Raw genomic sequence first — 27,887 nt, forward strand, 5'->3', positions numbered from 1 at the left:
CCAGCCCTTGTTCAGCCCTTGCCTTTGCTCAGCCCTTGTTCAACCCTTGTTAAGCCCTTGTTAAGCCCTTGTTCAGTCCTTGCACAGCCCTCTTCAGCCCTTGTTCAGTCCTTGCGCAGTCCTTGCTCAGCCCTTGCTCATTAATCTTACCTTGTGTTAATGTGAATACGATTTAGTCATATAACATAAAACTCGCGAATTAAGCCTAAAGTCTAAGATAAATGTAGATATCGAAATTGCGTGAAGATCGCATAAACAGTTCCTTCTTCTTTATGTTTCATAATTTATAGATCTACCTCTCTCCCCCTTCTCAGTACAAACAAAACACTTAAAGTGGCTAGACTAGGTCCGCTTCGTGTCCTGGTAGATATATGGCTTCGGTCAAGTTTGGTCACCATTAAGCTTATAGTGTTATTAGTTCAAAGGCCACAGACAACATTAGGCATGTTCTATAGACACTTAAGTCATGTCAACTTGGTTCACTGTGTCATTCAAGTTTAGATGTAACATAAAAATTGGAACATTTGAGCAGTATTTTACAAGTATAATGAATGTAAACTCCAATTCTATATGCTCCAATAAAATCAATTGGTGTGTATGATATCTTACCTGTCCGGATGTTTTTACAGTACTAGTGTTATCCGAATTAGTCTTCAATCAGTTGACTTAATAACATTCGTTTGTTTTGACTGAAAAAAAATGGTTTCTGTAAATGTATGCTATACATATTGAACTTCTTGGTTGAGAACGCCTAAAACAAGCTTCAGACTTATACAACATCCATCATCAGTCAATTAAACTAGAATTATACTAACTAAGATGTGTACCTTTTGGTCTTTCTTATGATCTATCTATCCCAGTGATGTGTTCAGTGTTGCGTCTCCGCAAGTTGTGGGGTTTTCTTTGATCTTCGTCTTTCTGGCTCACCGATTACACACACATTACCATTGATCTGATTTTACTCTTTATACAACCATTAAAGAACCAGAAAAAATTAACGTTATGAAATAATTTAAAACTGATGATGACCTTGCACAAGGTCAGCTAGAACCAACACCACGCCATAATTCATCCAAGACAGTTAATGCAATCATGGGATTAATGAACCGACAATATATACATTGTACGTTTCTTTTATATGGTGCAGTTTTACGGACTTGAAATTCGATATTTGATTGGTTTAGTGATAAAAGTTAGTCATTCGTCAAAATGACCGGGAACCGATTCTGCGATTGGACAATATTGTTTCTTTTCTCAAGTTATAAGGTTTCATCACCTACAGAAATTCTCCAGTTATATAACCTGTTACATAGCTATTGAATGTTGCTCTTAAATATCGGCGTGTTGAAATATGTGGCTTACTATAGTCCATGTAATGTTGACGACTAAACTGGTCCTGGTATTATCAGTCTATCTGGTGTAAGACCGACCCATTACACAATGATGACAAACAGAAAATCTTAACACGCGTTAGAGTACCATTATAAGCGTCCTTGGAACATGATAGATACAGTCACTACAATATCTTAATGGTTTTTGCTGCTTAATTTGCCTGACGACAATGTGATGGAAACACGCTGATAGTGGCGATCACCAGCCACGTATCTTAGGAATCACAATCAAAGTTTACCACTCCGAATTTCAATTATGTGATTAAATTATACTGGTGCCACAAACAAACGTCTGTTTACAATTTATCTTCCGCCGCCGTTATCGTTTTTATTATTTTAGTGATCGAAAGTTATCATTTGTTATTTTCGCAAACTATCTTCTATTTAATTAAAAGTTTCTAAATTTAACTTCTAAAATGAAATAAACTGACTTTTTTTCCATAAGAAAAGGCGGCTACAGCTTGATCGGTACGATTTGTGTATAGTTATTGCTTTGTCAGAGGCCAGTACTTAAACATCGTAAATTACCGTCCAGTGGAGGATTTCCAATAAATCGTGGAGAGTCGCAAAGATTCCTTCATCCATTGTTGATGTTATAAAACTTTCAAAATAACTGCTTAAATTAAAGTTGTTAGAATCTGGCGTTAAAACCTACTTCTGAACTTTATAGGAAAATTGTTGACAGGATGTAGAGCTGATAGAGAGGCCGAGATTGATGGTAGGATCTTTGTTATGATAAGTGACTTAGTGTACACTGAAGTGCCGTAATAACAAATCAGCTTTCTCCTTTAATTTTTTATACAAATAACTTCTACTCAGCCCATCACTCTAGTATTATCCTCAGACTATAATTTTCGATCGCAATATCAATTGATTTAGCTTTTTGAACTTGATCCTCATTATCTGATTATGTAAATAAACAAACCAGAACTGATTTCAAACAATCAGTTTCGGCTAAGATTTTTAACAGGCGAGATTAATTAAATGTAACATTTTATTTAGTAAATCACATGTCGAATCTATTCGTCTTTGCATTTTCCGGTAAATGTCGAATGATGTAGTAAGATGAACCACAGATGGATTCAAACGAAAAACGAAAACACTTTGTTATTTCCCGATATAAGATCTACTATTTCTGCGTAGGACTTAAATTGTATCCTATCATTTTGTGTAATTGTCTTCCATAAATCGGAAACACTTGTGCAGGAGAATAAGATTATATTCTTAAAACGTTTTGCAGAATGTTTTATTTTGCCATTTGCGAGTCAATTTGAAGCTCGAATTCTGTAAACAAAGCTGTTATTTTCTCTGTCATGTATTTATTATATCTGTGAAAACAAAAATACACTCTTATTCCAAGAATTATGAAACTTTACACATCAATATACCAACTTTTTGTATATGTACATGTAAGTAGACTTTGCCAGATGGCGATTGACTGATACTATACTATAGAATATTTACTTTTTATCGTTCATGTCAAGTTTAGGGCCAGTTATAATGCCTGTTCACCACCAACGCTATGGGAGATATATAGCCCTTGTTAGTGTGTTCAATCTTCAATCAGAAGGTTATGTAATTAACATCATTTTATGTTTTGTTCAATAAACAGTTGAGAGTTTGGCCTACGGTGGCAAAAGCTTAGCAAAACAGACATTTGGTCGTTTCAAAGCTACCAATATTTCATATATCACTTGCTGGAGGCAACTGCAATAATTATATTGTATCTATGTGTATAAGGCTAATCTATATCAAACGTTTTTCCTCAATATACCCAATGTACTAAGTGGTTGTCACACGGTCGTTTGATACACTAAGGTAAAAGTACTGCTGTCCAATAAAGGGCTATGTATGAGAGTCTTATGACCAGTCATCAGCCTCCAAGCTGGTCCGGAAATTACATTGTATGGTAAATTCTGACTTTGGTCATAACATGTCATCCAACATAATAGGTTTATGAAAGTCGGTCAGCACATTTCACTTGTAATACATAAAGATCATTATGTTTGTTCCAGCATCGAAAACATCTGCACCAACCTTTTCCTTCAGATATTCCGGTTGTTACACTTACGCTTGCAGCGAATCCGAAATCAAGTGAAATGATCGACTTTGCGTACAGTATTTGTTTGAAAACGTAGGAATATTCAAGTAGGGATGAGCTCGGAGCGTGATTAGTGCAACCCTTACTTCCGACGACAGTCTATCGAGAACTATGTAAAATTACAATATTATATTTTACATGACATCGTGTCACAACTTAAATCAGGTATTCATTTTTCTTTCATACCTACGGGTGTAATACTGGCTGGTCTAGGGCAATACACTCATGTCGCCTGAGGCTGTATTACATGGCTACCTATGAAATAAAGCCTCGTGACGTCAGGGCGTCAACAAAATCTCCTTTTCCTCGGTAAAATTTTAACATTTTTTTCACAAATATGACTGGTTTTACTATAAAAGATGCAAACAACGGAATTTGTGTTGAAAATATCACGTAATTTTTTATGGATGGAAAATTGACTTCCAGTCGTGAATTTCTTCGAATTTATTTCAAAATTGCGGGATATTATAGTTGTAAAGTTGCAATAAAACGTCGAGGTATGAAAGAAAAAATACTCTTTCATAAGTGGATATGAAGGATAGGGATAGTCTACCCTCGGGATCACAAAATGTTGCAAAACCCTCGGCAAGCCTCGGATTTTACTATATTTTGTGACCCTAGGGTAGAATATCCCTATCCTTCATATTCACATATGAAAGAGTCTTATAATATCTTATATGCGGGTTTCTTAGATCCTTGCGGATTCATAGATTGTACAGAATTTTTAACAGCAGTTGATTTGATGTATTTACTATTTATTTTCTTAGTACTTATTGTATCACTGCGAGAGGTTTTGAAATATGTGTAGAGAGGCATCCATTTAACACAGTGTATGGTGGACCAGGAGTTCCGCTGTAAAATATAACCAATATTGTCTTTATTATACACCAAAATCCCAAGTATTGTAACTAAAACGTTGCTAATGATAATTGTCCTGACAGGGAAGGTTAGTCTTTATTACAACCTTAGTTGTGCTTAATTTGCTCTTTGTTCGGATTTTACTAATATATATATGAATGATATGTATATATAAACATATATTTTAATTCCATGAAGCACATGTTGAAAATTGGATGCTCTCGACACTTTTGCACTAATTTGGTTTAGGAAAGATTTCTGTAGAGTAAGAAAGGACAAAGGGACATTTATGTTAACTGACATTAAATATCAAAGAAAAAAACAATTTATTTCTATATACAATAATGTGATGATGGCTACCTGGACATGGAATGTTTTTCTCTTGAAACATACGAAAATGTAGAAAAAAAGACTTGTTTTTATTTTTGTCATTTTGTAATTAATTTGTTCCATGTTGTTGTTGGTTTATTATTAATCTAATCAACTTGAAATGAATGTTGATATCATGTCGCGCTCTGCCTATAACGTTTTCGGTTCTGCTCACAGTTGTGTATTATATACGTATGTAACGTACATTAGTGTTGTTGTACTCGATTTCTATGCATTAAACTATTATACCTTGTAAAAAAATCAAAGAAAGTTACTTTTGAATGTAAGTGATGGATCCAGTTATTTAACGGTTGATAAAAATACAGTCATAAACAATGTGAAGTTGTTGTCTAATTCCAGAAAACAGGTTTGATTTCCCTGTGTATGTATCAAGTGAAGGTTAGGATAAGCTAAGTGGTTTCCTGGAACCAATTCCCAATAAGTATTTACAATAAACGTTCTGTTGGCTATATGTGTATGTTTTCGTTATATCTTTCTGATAATAGAAAGCTTATTAATATACTGAGGAATCTGATCAGACTTGTAACTAACTTAAAACCATGTACCGGGTTATTGAACTTGTAACAGAAGAAAATTCCAAGGCAGAACATTAATTTTGTTTAAATAAGAATTGTGACCCTTGCCTGCACCAGAGCGAACTGTTATTGGCACGCATTAAAACAACCAAAGCAGAAATCTAATGATAAAAATTTATATATAATTTCACATTCATTAAGCTTGGTTAAGTAATGTCTTTTAACGAGGTCAATAACTTGGTAACAGTAATAAGTTAGAAAATCCGTTCCCATTATACACGGTAAAGCAATTTCGATCTAACCTTTTCCTGTTTCTCTGCATGTAAATGAATCAACTATTGGGATGCAATCATCGATATCATTAATGCGGCAATTTCCAAAGAAGCACGGTAAATATGGGACGAGTAATAATTAAACTGTGTAAGAATGGGCTGTTTACAGAAAAATTACGAAAATTGCACCGTGCTAATAAACATCATTGTATTATATTAAAGGAATGAAGCTAGTTTTTGATGATTGACATCTGACTTTTAAGAAACAGATTTCATCACATTGAACTGTTCTTGTAATGTCTTTAATGGGTTTTCTTCTAGCTTTACGACATTAGATTAGAATGTTGCAATACTTTGTTTATTAAAACTTTTTCATCCGCAATTACATTTTTGTTTCGAATTTAAATATTGGTAGTTTCTTCTCCTGTTTAACGTTTAGCAAAACATGGAATGGCACGACTGGTTAACCCTTTAGCAGCAAAATATTACCGTTGGGGCATTCTGTTTGGCAAAACATACAAACATTAACATATGTAATACACTGATACACTGAAAGGTTAAAAGGCCGTTAAACCCAATCAACTCATGAAAATTCTTGATCCGCTAAAACGGCTAGAATATTTACGGTATTTACTTCGTTTGAAGGAGTAAACGTTACTAGATAAAATACAGCCATCATATCGCTCTTCTGAGAGCTGAAGTTTCTTTTTTTGCTCTAATTTCGCTTTAGAATGTCTGTTGGTGTGTTTTGATAATTCAATTTTTAGGTAACGTATATTTGGCTTTAATAGAACTTTTTTCCAAATGTAGGAATGCATAGAATGTTCGAGATTAAAACAGGTATATCATCGAAATGGATGATTTTATAGACATTTAGGGATTCAAAAATTTCTATTTTCGAAGTACATATTTCCGTCAATTTCGACATCTTTTTTGACAGTTATTGCTTAGAGGTCCTTAATGCTAGTATTCTGATGCATCTAACTGCAAAATGAAATCGGTTGAGATGAATTTTTGTTTGAGACAGGCTATAAAATAGGATTATTGATTTTCGTCTATATAAAACATGTGGATATTAAGATATACAGACGTTTTATTTCATTGGAAGGATGTATTAATTCTTCTATCACAATCTACGAATCCTGCAACTTTATAGTAATTTTGTCAATAAACTTTCATTTCGTTTCAAATAATAATAACACTATTTTTTCCATTGGATGTTTGTACAAAATCCATCAAGCATCAAAAGTGAAAATGATTTCATTGTGTGCTTCACCATTTATAAAGTACCCCTCTGCTTTGATTATAGTTTTTATTAACCATATTTGTTTACTTTAGGCCCTGGGTTCGACCTCCTGATCGAGATACATATTAATCTATAAAAGTTGCCATTTCTGTATCTGCTTAGCGTCCAGTAACTGGGTGTCAAGGTTCGTTCGGTGTCTTTGATGACATGTCTCATTTGTGTAGTACTATGAAAAAGACACGGCATAACAAGATAGAAACTCTTGGCGTAATTACGCGAGAGAGCTCTGACTAGAATTAAAATGTTACATAAATAATTGCGTGTGATTTGTAAAAGCTCGATCGCAGATTTACCATGTTAGTAAGAGCTCGATCACAGATTTCCCATGTTAGTAAGAGCTCGATCACAGATTTACCGTGTTAGTATGGGCTCGATCACATGATTTATCACATTAGTAAAAGCTCGATCACAAATTAACCATGTTAGTAAGAGCTAGATCACATATTTACCATGTTAGTAAGAGCTCGAGTTTAACAACTGACAGTGACCGCTCCTTAAATAAGGTTTACTTTACAAGTTCACGTTGATTTACCATGTTAGTAAGAGCTCGATCACAGATTTCCCATGTTAGTAAGAGCTCGATCACAGATTTACCGTGTTAGTATGGGCTCGATCACATGATTTATCACATTAGTAAAAGCTCGATCACAAATTAACCATGTTAGTAAGAGCTAGATCACATATTTACCATGTTAGTAAGAGCTCGAGTTTAACAACTGACAGTGACTGCTCCTTAAATAAGGTTTACATTACAAGTTCACATTGACATGACATATTGTCTGAATGAAATAGCTGTAAACACTGCAAAAAGTCAATAAATTGCTTTAACAGTCACATCATGTCTTTACCATGAACGCGAGTTATACAGGGACACCACTCTCTTTATTTGATTTGTCTGATAGAACATATAACGTTCTATGGTGTTACTGATAATGCTACAGACCGGCATGCTTAGAAGTCACACAGAACAGTTGTCCAGTAATGGTAACATCAACACCATATAAGGCACAATCTACATAAACTTAACAGTACGACTACTGAGGCACTTGAGAGCGCAACGGCAACTACATGTACCTCCAATATGTCTAGATTTTAACCTATTTACAATCTTTGTGTGGATTTTCTAAAAACATTTAATACGTGAAAGGGTAAACTGTCAGAACGCTTTACATATTAGTAATAATGAACTTACCGAGGATATATCTGTAAAACCAGTTTCGCAAAGATTATCTTTTACGTTTGTTAAGAAATTGATTAGTAAGATACATTAGTAGCCTAAGTATACTGTTGTAGCTATAAAGACAAGTTATAGTTCTAAAACACAGCAATGCATATTAAATTTTACAAACTATAGCTGTTGATCTACAATCTATAGTTGTTGATCTACAATCTATAGTTGTTGTGTTGATCTACAATATATAGTTGTTGTGTTGATCTACAATCTATAGTTGTTGTGTTTATCTACAATCTATAGTTGTTGTGTTGATCTACAATCTATAGCTGTTGATCTACAAACTATAGTTGTTGATCTACAATCTATAGCTGTTGTGTTGATCTACAATCTACAGTTGTTGATCTACAATCTATAGTTGTTGTGTTGATATACAATCTATATTTGTTGTGTTGATCTACAATATATAGTTGTTGTGTTGATCTACAATCTATAGTTGTTGTGTTGATCTACAGTCTATAGTTGTTGATCTACAATCTATAGTTGTTGATCTACAATATATAGCTGTTGTTTTGATCTACAATCTATAGTTGTTGTGTTGATCTACAATCTATAGTTGTTGTGTTGATCTACAATCTATAGTTGTTGATCTACAATCTATAGTTGTTGTGTTGATCTACAATCTATAGCTGTTGTGTTGATCTCTAATCTATAGTTGTTGATCTACAATCTATAGTTGTTGTGTTGATCTACAATCTATAGTTGTTGTGTTGATCTACAATCTATAGTTGTGTATCTACAATCTATAGTTGTTGTGTTGATCTACAATGTATAGTTGTTGATCTACAATCTATAGCTGTTGATCTACAATCTATAGTTGTTGTGTTGATCTACAATCAATAGTTGTTGTGTTGATCTACAGTCTATAGTTGTTGTGTTGATCTCTAATCTATAGTTGTGTATCTACAATCTATAGTTGTTGTGTTGATCTACAATCTATAGTTGTTGTGTTGATCTACAATGTATAGTTGTTGATCTACAATCTATAGTTGTTGATCTACAATCTATAGTTGTTGATCTACAATCAATAGTTGTTGATCTACAATTTACAGTTGTTGATCTACAATCTATAGTTGTTGTGTTGATCTACAATCTATAGTTGTTGTGTTGATCTACAATCTATAGTTGTGTATGTACAATGTATAGTTGTTGTGTTGATCTACAATCTATAGTTGTTGTGTTGATCTACAATCTATAGTTGTTGATCTACAATCTATAGCTGTTGATCTACAATCTATAGTTGTGTATGTACAATCTATAGTTGTTTTGTTGGTCTACAATCTATAGTTGTTGTGTTGATCTACAATCTATAGTTGTTGTGTTGATCTACAGTCTATAGTTGTTGATCTACAATCTATAGTTGTTGTGTTGATCTACAATCTATAGTTGTTGATCTACAATCTATAGTTGTTGTGTTGATCTACAATCTATAGTTGTTGATCTACAATCTATAGCTGTTGATCTACAATCTATAGTTGTGTATGTACAATCTACAGTTGTTGTGTTGATCTACAATCTATAGTTGTTGTGTTGATCTACAATCTATATAGTTGTTGTGTTGATCTACAATCTATAGCTGTTGATCTACAATCTATAGTTGTGTATCTACAATCTATAGTTGTTTTGTTGATCTACAATCTATAGCTGTTGTGTTGATCTACAATCTATAGTTGTTGATCTACAATCTATAGTTGTTGTGTTGATCTACAGTCTATAGTTGTTGATCTACAATCTATAGTTGTTGATCTACAATATATAGCTGTTGTTTTGATCTACAATCTATAGTTGTTGTGTTGATCTACAATCTATAGTTGTTGTGTTGATCTACAATCTATAGTTGTTGATCTACAATCTATAGTTGTTGTGTTGATCTACAATCTATAGCTGTTGTGTTGATCTCTAATCTATAGTTGTTAATCTGCAATCTATAGTTGTTGTGTTGATCTACAATCTATAGTTGTTGTGTTGATCTACAATCTATAGTTGTGTATCTACAATCTATAGTTGTTGTGTTGATCTACAATGTATAGTTGTTGATCTACAATCTATAGCTGTTGATCTACAATCTATAGTTGTTGTGTTGATCTACAATCAATAGTTGTTGTGTTGATCTACAGTCTATAGTTGTTGTGTTGATCTCTAATCTATAGTTGTGTATCTACAATCTATAGTTGTTGTGTTGATCTACAATCTATAGTTGTTGTGTTGATCTACAATGTATAGTTGTTGATCTACAATCTATAGTTGTTGATCTACAATCTATAGTTGTTGATCTACAATCAATAGTTGTTGATCTACAATTTACAGTTGTTGATCTACAATCTATAGTTGTTGTGTTGATCTACAATCTATAGTTGTTGTGTTGATCTACAATCTATAGTTGTTTATGTACAATCTATAGTTGTTGTGTTGATCTACAATCTATAGTTGTTGTGTTGATCTACAATCTATAGTTGTTGATCTACAATCTATAGCTGTTGATCTACAATCTATAGTTGTGTATGTACAATCTATAGTTGTTTTGTTGGTCTACAATCTATAGTTGTTGTGTTGATCTACAATCTATAGTTGTTGTGTTGATCTACAGTCTATAGTTGTTGATCTACAATCTATAGTTGTTGTGTTGATCTACAATCTATAGTTGTTGATCTACAATCTATAGTTGTTGTGTTGATCTACAATCTATAGTTGTTGATCTACAATCTATAGCTGTTGATCTACAATCTATAGTTGTGTATGTACAATCTACAGTTGTTGTGTTGATCTACAATCTATAGTTGTTGTGTTGATCTACAATCTATAGTTGTTGTGTTGATCTACAATCTATAGCTGTTGATCTACAATCTATAGTTGTGTATCTACAATCTATAGTTGTTTTGTTGATCTACAATCTATAGCTGTTGTGTTGATCTACAATCTATAGTTGTTGATCTACAATCTATAGTTGTTGTGTTGATCTACAATCTATAGTTGTTGTGTTGATCTACAATCTATAGTTGTTGATCTACAATCTATAGTTGTTTATCTACAATCTATAGGTGTTGATCTTCAACCTATAGTTGTTGATCTACAATCTATAGTTGTTGATATAAAACAGCAATTGATACTATAATTATAATATGCAGTTGTTGATTTAAACACAGCGATTCAAATCACAGATTATTACATAATATAGATGGATGTTCAGTACATTGTACTAAAATTATCACATAAGCCAACGATCTATATTCTTTGCTTACCCATTAATAGTTAGAGACCAACAATCTTATTTACATAGATGTTGATATAGCAAAACATAGCGACAATAAAACAGTACAAGGTTGTTACTAAAAGGTACAATAGTAAACCTAAAGCATCAAATCGCATTCTCCATGTTCCTAATCATATTGTGTTTAAAAGTTATCCAAGAGGAAGTCAGTCTTATATATATATATATATATATATATATATATATATATATATATATATGTGTGTGTCTTATATATGTCTCGGTACCTTGACAGAGTTTCTGGATACTGATCTGTTTCCTGTGTAAGTAGACAAATTAACGAGATGACACATATATTGTGGGACTAGACTATTTGAATTTCTTTTAGGTTTGTATAAAATAAGTAATGTTATCTCTCTTTTCAATATTTCTGAAGTCTGACAGAATTTTTTATCTTCAATAGTGTTTTCAAAACTAATTAATTATACAGTATTATGAAAGTTGTAGCAGAACGTTTGGAGGTATGGTTTGTTTAATATTGATCGTATTGACTGGAAATAATGACCTACAAAATAAAGACCAATAATATATTTTAAAATTCGCAGAGAAAGGATTGAAATTAAACAAGTTCGTCTAAGATTCCCAAATCTGCAAAACTTGTCAGGTCTTTCACAGAAACTAAATCGAGTCAACGAAATGCAATATATTTGCTGGAATATCGTTAAGTATAAGAAATTTGACGACATGCCAAGAAGTTATTTCACTTATTCACTGCGGCATAACGATTGCGATGACAGCAGACTTGCATTACCGATGCCAAGGTGGTTACTTAATTCAATTGGTTCACCATAGTTCAAGGTTGGAAACATTTCCTAAAGCATATAAAGTGCTGCAGAAGGTATCGCATAATATGCTGATGATTTCTGTCTCCGAGTGCCTTTTTATTTCACTATATTACTAGGTCGTCGTTCGTTTACTTTCTGGTTCATCAATTCTTCAGTAAACTCCATATTGGATAAAGCAAAAAAGGGAAATACGTTTTTTAGATTGATTAAAATAAACGAATTTTGCTCGATGTTTATTTTGTCTAGAAGAATCAGTTGACGACATTTTTATTGCATTTCAGGATTGATTGTTTTGGTTATTGAAACATTTGTTCCGTTTTGTAGTATACATTTCTCCAATCTCCTGTCAGTCAAATTTAAACTTCGATACCTGCTGCTTTAAAGAGAACATATAAAATTCAATGTGATATATTGTTACCGGTAATTCTTATGTATCTATAAATCCGACCCTCCTATATCCGTGAAGAATTTAAATGGAGGATATGCTGTTATCTAACGACAGACGTTTTTACAACATTACACTTCTGAATACTAAGTATAACACCAAAGTATATATTTCAATAACGGCAATGCTTACTAACACATAACTTTATACCGTGGTACCCATTTCAGTAGTATTTGATAAATCGATTGACGAGAGTTTTAAATGTGAATGAAGTAAAAGGCTCATCACCTTATTGTAGCCGTAGGTCAGTTTCCCTTGTAATTGTATGGTGAGGTACATTGTATTAGCAATAAAACTTCACCTATATTTTGTTTGAGAATGTCAGGCACTGAAATCTGTCCGGTTTTTTTTCTCCACGTTGTATCGTTTTAAGAAAAAATGAAAATAGTGTGAAGTATGTATTCATAAGATTACTAATACTCTCTACGTCATCCATATGTGTTAAAACGTATTTGACAAATATCAGGTAAAACCTTTCCCTTACAAAACCCATTATAATCCATTTACGTTGTAGTATAAACTTCATTGCCTACTCAATATAAGACGTTTGACTATTATCAAGAATCTGTAAACCAAACGTTTTAGTTTCCTTTTTCAAAATAAGGAAATAAACCATACGCAGAATATAAATCTTCAATACGCTATCCATTAATCAAATTATAACGAGTATGTTAATGCAGAATATCAAGACCGGTAACTCCTTTACTAGCGACACGTGAAGCATAAGATAATGGGGTCTTCCCCGAACACCAACTCTGGGTAGGGTGGGGTGTTTTCATAGGGGTTAAGGTGTGTTGATAGGGAGTTATAGTCTATCTCAGAATTGTTCTCAGTGCAAGATCACAGGTAAATCTCAGGTAAATCAACTCACCTGGTAGGTGATCAGCAAATCAGTTACGGTTATTGTCAAGATGATGCAGAATGGTGTATAAAACAGAGGCATACTTCAGAAAAAAATCATACTTGCCATGATATTTGAATTGAACGTTGAATTATCAACTTGACTTGTACATGTATTTGTAGACTTTATTGTCTTAGTCTTAAGCTATACATTTTTGTGCTATTTCTCATCTTTATAAGTGTAAATATTTAATAGAAATACTATTCTAGATCATTCAATTCCATCATTTTCTTATACTTTCTGACTTAATTTAGTTTTCAGATTTAGATTAATATACACTTTGTAAAACATCTGTACTAGAATTGTCGAATTTACAGTTTATTATTGATCTATACTTGACTGTGTTATTTTTTTCAGTTTTCAAGGATGAGAATCTTCCTCTTTAATTCAGAGGATTTCTTCTGATTGGGCAATATTTAAAAGAAACAAATAATGTCAGATATAATCTGAAATCTCATAAATTGACCCTTTTAAACACTTAGTGGACAGATTTCTCTTATAAGTCAAGATGTTTCCACCCTTTGTTGATAGGATCAATCACTATTTTCATCCATTTTCTGTGATATAAGGAAGGCTTTTGATCGAGTAAGGCATTGTATGATTGGTTTGAAGCCTACTTATCTGACAGAAAACAACTCCTATTCATAAACGGATATCATTTAATCCAATGAAAAACCGATAAATGCTTGAGTACTGCAAGGTTCAGTACTTCGTCTTTTCTTTTCCTATTGTTTATAAATGACTTAACAGATAATGTAATATCTTATACAAAAATATTTGCTGATGACACATCTCTGTATTGATAATGATGATGACCTTTTACTGACAGTAATACATGCAGAGTTCTTGGATGATGATCTATCGTCAATTTCTTTATGAGCTGATAAAAAAATCATGGTCGGATCACATCTTTTATATTTGTGAAAAAGCTTCATCAAGACAGAACTTATTACGGACATTGAAACATAAACTAGATAGAAATTCACCAAGAACTTTATATCTCTCCTATATCAGACCAATTTTAGAATATACAGACATTATTTGGGATACCAGAACGGAACCACTGACTTGATGACATAAGCCGACTCATGATCAGTATCACAGTTGCTGTACCTTGCTTAAATTGGCAGGAACTATTTTGCATATCAATTCAATTAAAAATATTTTATTGTATATAAATTATACACAATGGGATTGGGTAACAGGCAGTGCCTATATCAACCCTTTCCCTCTTCCACTAGTGTACAACATTTTATACAAATTAAACATTAAATTAACAAACACATCCTCACGTTCCTACCTTGTGAATTATATTAATGAATCAGGGAGCCTGTTAATTTAAGTAAAGATTGTAAATTCTATAGGAAGATGTATAAATAAATGTGTTTATTAATTATGAACTGTTTTCTATATGAGCATGCTCTAATAGTAAATTACTCACTGTTTAAAATATATGCGACACTTTGATAACATCTTATTATTATATGATTAAATCGGAAAACATTGAAATACATGAGTGCTAGGATATTTTAATGTACTGTAAAATATATTTCAATTAAAATATCTTATTAAGAATACACATTCTGTTTAACTATAGTGCTTCAATCAATTACTATTGTAAAATATGTGTGACACTCTATTAAATATTGTACAGTGTGTTTTTATATAACGATTTAAAAAAGTAATAATGATTATATAATAAATAATATAAAATATATTAGTGAGTGCTTGAACGTAATTAACAAAACTGTAGTTTATCTTATGATGTATCTTATCATAGGTATGAGTATAAAAATTACCTGGTTGAAAAGTTACCTGAGCTGGTGTTAGAGTTTGAAACAGACTATAACTAAACTTCAAAGGGTTCCCTACATAAACACCTCCTTTTGTCTTTACCAGAGTTGGTGTTCGGGGAATTCGCCAAGATAATAACTGATTGTAAACATCTTATCTGGTCAACACATGTAAACACAACAATGCCCACAAATAATCAGAAATACTACTCGGATGATTTAAATCATCTGTTCCGCTAAAAGAAAACAAAACACAAATACCTTCGGTGTGTTGGCTTTGTACAAAACGGGGACATGACTTATTTCCTACTGCTTATAATTGATAGCATTTAGGTCAATTTTGTCATTGAGCTAATACAATACATAAAAAGTATAGAATATTACCATATATCATTATAACCAGACGGAGACTGTTTGACCTCATTTGTTTGGGGGGGGGGGGGGGGTTTCCGCTCCATTCTATTCATCTGATGAATGAAGGATTTCTCTGAATGGGGCGTTTGGAACGAGACCATAAAAACACCATTGAATACCATATATGGAAGTCATTCGTATTCAATAGAAAAAAGTGCGTTGGAAGCTTTGGAAAACGGTTATTGAGAAATATGTAAATATATTGGAAATAAAAAAGGATGTGCGTTGACTGCGACCTAGATAAAGTAATTGACAAATGGCTTAATCATTATGTGATTGTACGGAAAACTAAGAACAGGTGATAGGGTAGTAGTCACTTTTACAGCAAATGCGATAGTTTGAACCAGAAAATTAATAGGCATTACATATAGAATGGTATTCAAAAAAGATCACCTGCAATTTCACATTGACAAAGTCTGGCACATTGTTATAGACATGCTAATAATGTTTCAGGTTTCTCATTACAGAACAAACTGTATCGTCAAAGTCTGAGTTTATCCTTTCGGCATACGAAGAATACATTTTCATCAAAGATTGGGGTTACATTAGTGCTGTATAAACCTTAGACAGACAGGCCGTATCACACGATCATTAATACGGGTGTGCCGAGTACAACACACTGTATGTCGCAGTTCTGATGAACATGAAGCAGAAACAAGGAAATTATCATTGTTCTAAAGAGACGAAACAGCTAGCAAGAAGGCACAGAGCAACTGACAAGATATAATCAAAATCTACAACACAAGATATTGTTCATTAAATGTCTCCTTATTGTCATTGATACCAATAATGATATAAAAACAACACGCTTGGCCCTCAATATCATCCTGTCCGGTTACTGTGTCATAGAGACGCTCGTCACTCAATATCGTCCTGCCCAGTTACTGTGTCAGAGAGACGCACGACCGTATGGTGTAAACAACTCTCTGTTGGTCCTACCGACACATACTTTTGGTTTGATTAGTTTTACGTCCTATTAACAGCCAGGGTCATTTAAGGACGTGCCAGGTTTGTTGGTGGAGGAAAGCCGGAGTACCCGGAGAAAAACCACCGACCAGCGGTCAGTACCTGGCAACTGCCCCACATGGGATTCGAACTCGCGACCCAGAGGTGGAGGGCATGTGGTAATACGTCGGTACATCTTAACCACTCGGCCACCGCGGCCCCATCCGACACATACACGGCTAGTATCTTAAAATACAAGGTTTATTTTGGTGCAGGACGACAAGGCTTTTCAAAATCATCTCGGCTTTCCGTGTCGAGCACTAAAATTTAAAAAATAACCTTGTATTGTAAAAACTAACCGCGTATTCTATTTATCCTGCAAAAAATTCCTTGCAGATGGCATTAAAAGGAAATTGCCGGTTTCGTTTGAAACAGTACGCATCTTTGATGCACAAAAAACCACTCATTCTCTTAACCGAATGGCAAATGTTTTGACAGTTTAAAAATTTGGCACGGCTTCCACGGTGATCACGACCGCTTACGTTTGTCTATCACGTCCTTCTACGTTGTCTCACGTTGTCTCGCGGTCACCACGTTTTGTCTACGGTGGCCTGAAAGGGGACTGCCGTGGCCGCCGGGAACATAGTGTAAACCTAGCATTAAAGTTGGTTTAGTATTCAACCGACGATATTTATGAGTTTGATCCCGTAATTTCATCACTAATTCTCACCACAAAGCTCGAGTTTTGTTTGGACTTTATCCATCTTTGACATCATTGTATAATGATCCTTTTGGTCATATGCACTGTACAATGTATTAGATACACTGTAGGGTTTGTGGTATAAATTTTATTATTTTTGTATCTGTGAATGTATTATTGACAGTAGAGCCGAGTGGTGAGTGTTTAAGACGACACAGAGATCAGAAATAGATTGACTTGTATATGTAGCGTTGTCACATGTTGTTTTATCAGTGTCAGACATTTGGATCGACCTGATCGCCATTACCATGTGTTACGTAATGTGACTTCGCATGCATGTCGACGTATTCTTAATGTACTTTGTGTTTGTGAATGCTCGCGGGAAGTGTCTGTAGCGTTAGAGATGAGGATGGGCCTCCGATAGGACTGGTGTAATAATGTTATGGCTAGTATGCATGAACACTTTTGTCCTTCATGCACATAGATAAATTCAGCGTCTGTCCAAAATGTCAATTTCTAAACACGAAATGACCTTGTCTTGTTCGAATAAGTCGGTTCATCCGGACAATACCCCGTATATAATGATATGAAGGTAACATGAACCGGCGTTCTCGGAGATGATTGTAGAGTTACTTTCTTTTTTAACCCTAATTGTTTGAGAGACACTTATCCATACATGTATATCTTAGATAAATATACAAGAATCTGGGCCTGTGGTTTGCCTAGTTTATGAATTCAAATAAATACGCAATGTTCTTCATATTCATGAACTCATATTAATATACATAAATGTGCAATGTTCTTCGTATTAACAAATATTATTCAAACCCTATCGCAATGATATGCTCGACATAAATATTCATTTTCAGTGTTCTCGATCTAATGAAAGTTGTATCCATCTAAGACTTGTATTGTGTTGCCATGTCCCCAATTACACATTGTTAAAACTGAACACCATGTCATCTGTAGATGTATTAGACATCAAATCTTATCAGATATTTCTGCGGTCACTTTGTGAACGTAACTGTTATCCAAATTCGACATTTGTAATATCTATTGTCATTTACGAAAAATTCTGACGTAAATCTGGTCTGAAATATTCAACATACCTCATACAGACTAAAATTGTGTAAGATATCAACATCAAAGTGTTTGAGATTTGGCGTCTCTCCGAAATCTTTCAAACTAGACATCGAACCATTTTACGTGGAACTTTTATTACTGTTGTGTTTGCGATTGCTTACATTCCTTAAACCTTTCCAACATTTGAAGTCTTAGATTATTATAAATAACCCCTTATGTAAAGAGAATTTACCTTAATTGACGAAATAGCGATTTATCATGGTTTACTGCAGAATGCAATACTAGACAATCACACCTTTTTCAACTCTACCTGATAACCACACGCCAAAATTATACATTTGCATTTGTATTGAATGTGTATAAGGGTAGCGAATTGCCTGAGAAGGTTATATATGACACTCTCAATCATTAGGTCTACTTGGGGCAGCAAACATGCCTTTATAAAAACCGTATCAGTGATGGCACCAACAGCACCAAGGTAGACCTGTGATACATCGTTATAAAAACCGTATCAGTGAGGGCACCAACAGCACCAAGATAGACCTGTGATACATCGTTAGGTATTGTATGTTACTCGTTTATAATAACAAATACGTAAAACACAGTAGTGGTGAAATGATACTCTAGGGACAATGAAAGGGAGAGTGATAAGTTTGTAACACTGATGCTTCACGATTCTGGTGGATAACAGATGAAATGTCGAGCTTTATATCAATACTGGTAAAGTGTATTTACTGCACTATATTAAAGTCTCAAACAAATTTGTTTTAGATTAATATATTCCTAGAATTTCAATTGTCTGTGTTTAATTTCCTTTTCTGACATGCTGTTGATGTATGACATTTGAAATCTGATGGATGATAGAATTATTCGACATCTTTATAGTGATGAAATAATTAAAAACTGAAATTTGTGTCAAACAATTTTCATGCCGCGATCTTGATCTTTGGAGATTTTACCGTATTACAGTTTCAAATAAAAAAGAAATTTGTCTTAGAATACTAATAAAAACTTTAAATACCGAAAGTCGCTACAGACTTAGAGGTTCGAACTCTCGAATTGCTTCTTCTATCTGAATGATGAGGCTGTCATAGTTAAACGTTACCGATAAAATAAGAACATTTGTTTGAATATATCTAAAGTGATTTATCAAACAAGTTCTCTTTACGAATTCATTTCTCCTCATTGAGTGTCATTTTTGGTAAAACTAGCTGTATAGTATTCCTTATGTGAGTAGCTTTCGTACATGTAGGTATATGTTTGTTTTCAAGTTCTACGCCCTTCTTAGCTTCAAAACATGTTACCATCTTCAATTACCATTACTATTCATATAATTTAAAACAACACCAAAATAGAATAAGCTATTGTAGTTTGATTCCTTTGTCTTACGTAAATTTTTGTATTTCACTTTCGACGACACGTATTAATGTTTTGGATGTTACTCATTTTGCTGAGCATTTATTCTACTTTTGTTCTTTGCTTCGTTAACGCGATTTTATATTTTGTTTAATTAACCCGTCTTTTTCTGATGTTAAACCCTGATGATACGACTACGATAACCGACGATGTTGATGTTACGATGTCACGAATGACCATAAATGCCAGTCTGACCCCTGAGTATTTAAGCTTGTCACGTTGTCGTGTCGAAACGAATAGATGTCTGACCCACTACGTGCAATCATTACATACAATATAGATATAGCGATAACACGTAAACACGCGATTAATACAGACCATTTTTGTAGCGAAGATCCCCGGGGTGTAATATTGTTAAGCAAACGCTTGTAAATAACTACGATGGCACCATTTCAAGCGTCAAAGTGATAAACACCAGATTTCTGAATCAAGACAATTATCTGGATATGTTAAAACAAATGTTGCGTTAGGATGATGTCTTATCTTCCCAATGGGAGACTACATGATTTAGAGGGATATTACTGTTTATATAAACTAGCTGAATATCAGAAACGTGACAACGTCAGGAAAATTATTAAGCGCAGCATTTCAGATACGTTACCTTGTAAACACGGACAGTAACCATGGGAACGATGGTTCTTACGTATTTAACTACTGGGATAATCTGATATGATTGCAAAATTGACTCTTAGAAATGCAATAAATCCTTTATCTCTCTTCGATAAAAATATCGATGCAAATTATCTCCCGCCATTATTGGGAATCAACAACTTAGTTCGATCGACCTTCACATCTCTGCTGCTCATCAGAGATTAAAAGCAAGGCATCTATTTCATCAATGCTTCCTGTTCCTTAGTAGGATAAAGGCGGTTGATAAGCGACCTTACCCTAGTATTTGTTTTTAATTTAAAAAAAAAACTTTAGACAAATAACAATATGATCAATATGATATACTTTACAATCTAATTCTAGCTTCAAGTTAAGGACTATTCCTGTACACTAATAAACGTCATGAACACTTGTAAATCGGCTTGTTGTTCATCAAGGTTGTATGCGTAACGCTAATTACACAAATATATGGTCATTTGGAATACAGAATGACAACAAACCAGGCAATTAGAAATAAACAAATAAGCACTGTCACCAAGACAAGTCACATTTCATGTAATCACTTTGATTTTATTCATAATTATCTTTCCTTCTCAATAGCTTATATTCCTTTTTCTTTTTAGTTGCAGTAGTGGTGGCTTTTTTTGTTTGCTGGGCACCTTTCCACGCCCAGAGACTCACATCTTTGTACATAAAGACGTGGACTCCAGAGGAAATCGAGATACATAGTAAACTGTTCTACGTATCAGGTAGGTACATGGACATCGAGATATATGTAGTAAACTGTTCTACGTATTAGGTAGGTGTAGGGACATCGAGCTAGTTAACTGTTCTACGTATCAGGTAGGTACAGGGACATCGAGATAGTTAAGTGTTCTACATATCAGGAAGGTACAGGGACATCGAGATGGAAAACTGTTCTACGTATCAGGTAGGAACAGGGACGTCGAGATAGTAAACTGATCTACGTATCAGGTAGGAACAGATACATCGAGATAGTAAACAGTTCTACATATCAGGTAGGTACATAAACGAGATACTAATTTGGTCTACATATCAGGTAGGTACAAGGACATCGAGAAAGTACACTGTTCTACGTTTTAGGTAGGTACATGTACATGGACATCGAGACTGAAGAATGTTCTACGTATCATGTAGGTACAGGGAGATCGAAATAGTAAACTGGTCTACGTATCAGATAGGAACAGGGACATCGAGATAGTAAACTGTTCTATGTATAAGGTAGGTACAGGGAGATCGAAATAGTAAACTGGTCTACGTATCAGGTAGGAACAGGGAGATCGAGATAGTAAAATGTTCTACGTATCAGGTAGGAACAGGGACATCGCGATAGTAAACCGTTCTATGTATCAGGTAGGTACAGGGACATCGAGATAGTAAACTGATCTACGTATCAGGTAGGTACAGGGACATCAAGATAGTAGACTGTTCTACGTATCAGGTAGGAACAGGGACCTCGAGATAGTAAACTGTTCTACGTATCATGTATGTACAGAGAGATCGAGATAGTTAACTGTTCTATGTATCAGGTAGGAACAGGGACGTCGAGGTAGTAAACTGTTCTACGTATCAGGTAGGAGCAGGGACGTCGAAATAGCAAACTGTTCTACGTATCAGGTAGGGACAGGGACGTCGAGATAGAAAACAGTTCTACGTATCAGGTAGGTACAGAGACATCGAGATAGTAAACTGTTCTACGTATTAGGTAGGAACAGGGACATCGAGATAGTAAACAGTTCTACGTATCAGGTAGGTACAGGGACGTCGAGATAGTAAAGAGTTTCTACGTATCAGGTAGGAACAGGGACGTCGAAATAGTAAAGAGTTCTACGTATCAAATAGGAACAGGGACGTCGAGATAGTTAACTGTTCTACGTATCAGGTAGGAACAGGTTGTCGAGATAGTAAACAGTTCTACGTATTAGGTAGGTGTAGGGACATCGAGATAGTTAACTGTTCTACGTATCAGGTAGGTACATAGACGAGATAGTAAACTGGTCTACATATCAGGTAGGTACAAAGAAATCGAGAAAGTACACTGTTCTACGTTTTAGGTAGGTAAAGGACATCGAGATAGTAAACTGTTCAGCGTTTAAGGTAGGTGCAGGGAGTTTGAGATAGTAAACTGGTCTACGTATCAGGTAGGAACAGGGACATCGAGATAGTAAACTGTTCTATGTATCAGGTAGGAACAGGGACGTCGAGATAGTTGAACTGTTATACGTATCATGTAGGTACAGGGACATCGAGATTGTAAACTGTTCTACGTATCAGGTAGGTACAGGGAGATCGAGATAGTAAACTGCACTACATATCATGTAGGTACAGGAACATCGAGATAGTAAATTGGTCTAAGTATCAGGTAGGAACAGGGACATCGAGATAGTAAACAGTTTTACGTATCAGGTAGGTACAGGGACGTCGAGATAGTAAAGAGTTCTACGTATCAGGTAGGAACAGGGACGTCGAGATAGTTAACTGTTCTACGTATCAGGTAGGAACAGGTTGTCGAGATAGTAAACAGTTCTACTTATCGGGTAGGTACAGGGACATCGAGATAGTAAACTGTTCTACGTATTAGGTAGGTGTAGGGACATCGAGATAGTTAACTGTTCTACGTATCAGGTAGGTACATAGACGAGATAGTAAACTGGCCTACATATCAGGTAGGTACAAGGACATCGAGAAAGTACACTGTTCTACGTTTTAGGTAGGTAAAGGACATCGAGATAGTAAACTGTTCAGCGTTTAAGGTAGGTGCAGGGAGTTTGAGATAGTAAACTGGTCTACGTATCAGGTAGGAACAGGGACATCGAAATAGTAAACTGTTCTACGTAGCAGGTAGGAACGGGGACGTCGAGATAGTTGAACTGTTTTACGTATCAGGTAGGAATAGGGACGTCGAGATAGTTGAACTGTTCTACGTATCAGATAGGTACATGGACATAGAGACTGAAGACTGGTATACGTTTCATGTAGGTAAAGGGAGATCGAGATAGTAAACTGGTCTACGTATCAGGTAGGAACAGGGACATCGAGATAGTAAACTGTTCTACGTATCAGGTAAGTACAGGGACATCGCGATGCAAAGAAAAGCTCTGTAAATATTAGAGAAGACTTATTTATGGCGTCACTCCTTACAACACCTAAACCCGCCATGATTTTACCTTTTTTTGCTTGACATAACAAATTTTGGTATCTCACATCAATCGATAAATGTTGCCATTCCTGCTACGTATCTGCTGTAGCCATCCTGTAATGTGTTATGTCGTAGCCATCCTGTAATGCGCTGTAACCATCCTGCAATGTGTTATGTCGTAGCCATCCTATAATGTGTTGCTTCGGATACCGTCTCCTCCGACAGTGAATAGTCTTGGAAGCCATTAGCGCCTAGCCGTCCTAAAACACGGACCTCAGAGTGATTTGTCTCCTTATCTCGGTGACGTAATGATTGGTGCCTAATATGGCTTGGTCATATTTTCGAACGATTACATACAGATTGACGTGACCAGAGTGTAAAATCAATGCGCTAAGTTACGTAAAAAGACACCGTCCTACGTCACACAAATACATTACCTCTTATACACAATATACACAATATAAACAATGACTTTCTCCCTCACATTTGTTTTAACAATGGGATTCTCAAACGATTTGGTGATACTGTATGTGACTGAAATGTGCATCCTTAAGCGGATTTGGAAATGTGATTTGATATAGGTCGTCACCATCTATTTTTCATTGTCAACTGATCTGCTCGGTTTTTGTTATCCCCCGCCCAACGAAGTTGGCGGGGGATATACAAATGGGTTCCGTCCGTCCGTCCGTCCGTCCGTCCGTCCGTCCGTTTCCGCATCCGTCCGTCCGTCCGTACGAATGGTTTCCGGAGCATAACTCTTAAACCAGTAGAGGTATTTCCACGAAACTTCATAGACACATTGTTCTTATGGTCTAGTAGTGCCTTTTGCTATTTTTAGGTTTTCATTTTTTTGCATTTTTTCCGTAACCATGGAAACATTGCTGAAAATATCATATTTTTGTACCAGGTTCGTTTCGGCAGCACAACTCTAAAACCAGCAGAGATATTTCCATGAAACTTCATAGACACATTGGTCTTATGGTCTAGTAGTACCTTTTGCTATTTTAAGGATTTCACTTTTTGTACTTTTTTCTGTAACCATGGAAACATTGCTGAAAATGGCAGATTTTTGTGTAAGAATCGTTTCCGGAGCACAACTCTAAAACCAGCAGAGATATTTCCATGAAACTTCATAGACACATTGTTCTTATGGTCTAGTAGTGCCTTTTGCTATTTTTAGGTTTTCATTTTTTGCACTTTTTCCGTAACCATGGAAACATTACTGAAAATATCATATTTTTGTACCAGGTTCGTTTCCGCAGCATAACTCTAAAACCGGTTGAGATATATGCACGGAACTCCATAGGCACATTAGTCTTATGGTCTAGTAGTGCCTTTTGCTATTTTAAGGTTTTCCCTTTTTGTACTTTTTTCTGTAACCATGGAAACATTGCTGAAAATGGCAGATTTTTGTGTAAGAATAGTTTCCGGAGCACAACTTTAAAACCAGCAGAGATGTTTCCATGAAACTTCATAGACACATTGTTCTTATAGTCTAGTAGTGCCTTTTGCAATTTTTAGGTTTTCACTTTTTGTGCCTTTTTCTGTAACCATAGAAGCATTGCTGAAAATATCATATTTTTGTATCAGGTTTATGTCCGGAGCATAACTCTAAAACCAGCATAGATATTTCCATGAAACTTCAAAGACACATTCTTTTTATGGTCTAGTAGTACCTTTTGCTATTTTTAGGTTTTCATTTTTTGCACTTTTTCCGTTACCATGGAAACATTGCTGAAAATATCATGGTAAATGGTAAATGTTATTTTGCAAAACTCCACCCATCTTTGTGTATATAGGCTAATATAAATGTCAAGGCTGTATACCTGATTCAACAATTGCAGCCCCGCTCTACTTGAATTATACTCCATCTTTCTTTGGCTCAACTTCCTTTTTCCTGTTTTTTTTTCATACACATCAATTCTCCACAATCAAACTTACTTCAGCTTTGATATCTCCATTGGCGGGGGATCTGAATGACTATGTCCTTGTTATGATTCAGAATAATTCCGAAAAGAAACATGGCAAGATGAACGGCAACGATTAGAAAATTTTCATCAAACATCATACGAATTGAGAATACCTTAAATTGTTCGCACGTTCTTAATGTTCCGAAGGTACAAGAGATCGTTATGTCACTAATTGATGTTATATACTGAATACGATTTATTTTGAAACGCTATCGTAGGATTAATGAATTATTTTTATCAACGCAGATAATGATGTATTTTTCAGTTGATTAATAACTTCATTTTTTATCCCCCGCCCAACGAAGTTGGCGGGGTATATACAAATGGGTTCCGTCCGTCCGTCCGTCCGTCTGTCCGTCCGTCCGTACGAATGGTTTCCGGAGCATAACTCTTAAACCAGTAGAGGTATTTCCACGAAACTTCATAGACACATTGTTCTTATGGTCTAGTAGTGCCTTTTGCTATTTTAAGGCTTTCATTTTTTTGCATTTTTTCCGTAACTATGGAAACATTGCTGAAAATATCATATTTTTGAACCAGGTTCGTTTCCGCAGCATAACTCTAAAACCAGAAGAGATATTTCCACGAAACCTCATAGACACATTGGTCTTATGGTCTAGTAGTGCCTTTTACTATTTCAAGGTTTTCACTTTTTGTACTTTTTTGTTATCATGTAAACATTGCTGAAAATGGCAGATTTTTGTGTAAGAATCGTTTCTGGAGCACAACTCTAAAACCAGCAGAGATATTTCCATGAAACTTCATAGACACATTGTTCTTATGGTCTAGTAGTGCCTTTTGCTATTTTAAGGTTTTCATTTTTTGCACTTTTTCCGTAACCATGGAAACATTGCTGAAAATATCATATGTTTGTACCAGGTTCGTTTCCGGAGCACAACTCTAAAACCAGCAGAGATATTTCCATGAAACGTCATAGACACATTGTTCTTATGGTCTAGTAGTGCCTTTTGCTATTTATAGGTTTTCACTTTTTGTGCTTTTTTCTGTAACCATAGAAACATTGCTGAACAGAGTATCGAGAGCCAGATGTTTTGTAAACAATTCAGCAACGCTTCATATCAAGACATAGAGACCTTGAAACGACTACAGTGCTTCCGGGACGAATGTCATCTAAAATCGTTGGATTCTGTACCGGAAGTGATGGAAAGGGACGTCAATGTTAATTTCATATAAATATGTACAGATGCCGAGAGACACATCTCAGTTGACACTGCTCAATATTGACCTTTGTGGTGATTGGCTGTTATATAATTCTAAAGTGTAAAAACCATTGTACTGCTTTTATATATAGCAGCGTATACCAAAATTTCATATTACACGATTAGGATATGGTAATCACCAGATGGATATGGTCATTGGTTGATGTTAAAAAAATGAAGTTTGTTTTAACAGTTGGTAAATTGTATGTTTGGAACGCAACACTATGACTACAAAGAAAATGAAATTACGGTACTTATAGCTCAATCTAGTTGAATACTTAGACAATGATGAAATAAGAATAATTCCGAAAAGAAACATGGCAAGATGAACGGCAACGATTAGAAAATTTTCATCAAACATCATACGAATTGAGAATACCTTAAATTGTTCGCACGTTCTTAATGTTCCGAAGGTACAAGAGATCGTTATGTCACTAATTGATGTTATATACTGAATACGATTTATTTTGAAACGCTATCGTAGGATTAATGAATTATTTTTATCAACGCAGATAATGATGTATTTTTCAGTTGATTAATAACTTCATTTTTTATCCCCCGCCCAACGAAGTTGGCGGGGGATATACAAATGGGTTCCGTCCGTCCGTCCGTCCGTCCGTCCGTACGAATGGTTTCCGGAGCATAACTCTTAAACCAGTAGAGGTATTTCCACGAAACTTCATAGACACATTGTTCTTATGGTCTAGTAGTGCCTTTTGCTATTTTTAGGCTTTCATTTTTTGCATTTTTTCCGTAACTATGGAAACATTGCTGAAAATATCATATTTTTGAACCAGGTTCGTTTCCGCAGCATAACTCTAAAACCAGAAGAGATATTTCCACGAAACCTCATAGACACATTGGTCTTATGGTCTAGTAGTGCCTTTTACTATTTCAAGGTTTTCACTTTTTGTACTTTTTTGTTATCATGGAAACATTGCTGAAAATGGCAGATTTTTGTGTAAGAATCGTTTCTGGAGCACAACTTTAAAACCAGCAGAGATATTTCCATGAAACTTCATTGACACATTGTTCTTATGGTCTAGTAGTGCCTTTTGCTATTTTTAGGTTTTCATTTTTTGCACTTTTTCCGTAACCATGGAAACATTGCTGA

At 34.9% G+C, this 27,887-nt stretch overlaps 1 protein-coding gene across 2 annotated transcripts in view; it reads left to right on the top strand.

Moving 5' to 3' along the window:
- LOC138307579 (pyrokinin-1 receptor-like) overlaps positions 1-27,887 on the top strand; it is a 252,341-nt gene that overhangs the window by 218,115 nt on the left and 6,339 nt on the right. For both annotated transcript variants that reach the window (XM_069248390.1, XM_069248384.1), the window contains exon 3: positions 21,047-21,172. In XM_069248390.1, coding sequence (XP_069104491.1) covers positions 21,047-21,172 — 126 coding nt within the window. The remainder of the gene's footprint in view (positions 1-21,046; positions 21,173-27,887) is intronic.

The sequence above is a fragment of the Argopecten irradians genome, chromosome 1 (genome assembly GCF_041381155.1).
Source record: "Argopecten irradians isolate NY chromosome 1, Ai_NY, whole genome shotgun sequence".
In the NCBI taxonomy this organism is placed as follows: Eukaryota; Metazoa; Mollusca; class Bivalvia; order Pectinida; family Pectinidae; genus Argopecten; species Argopecten irradians.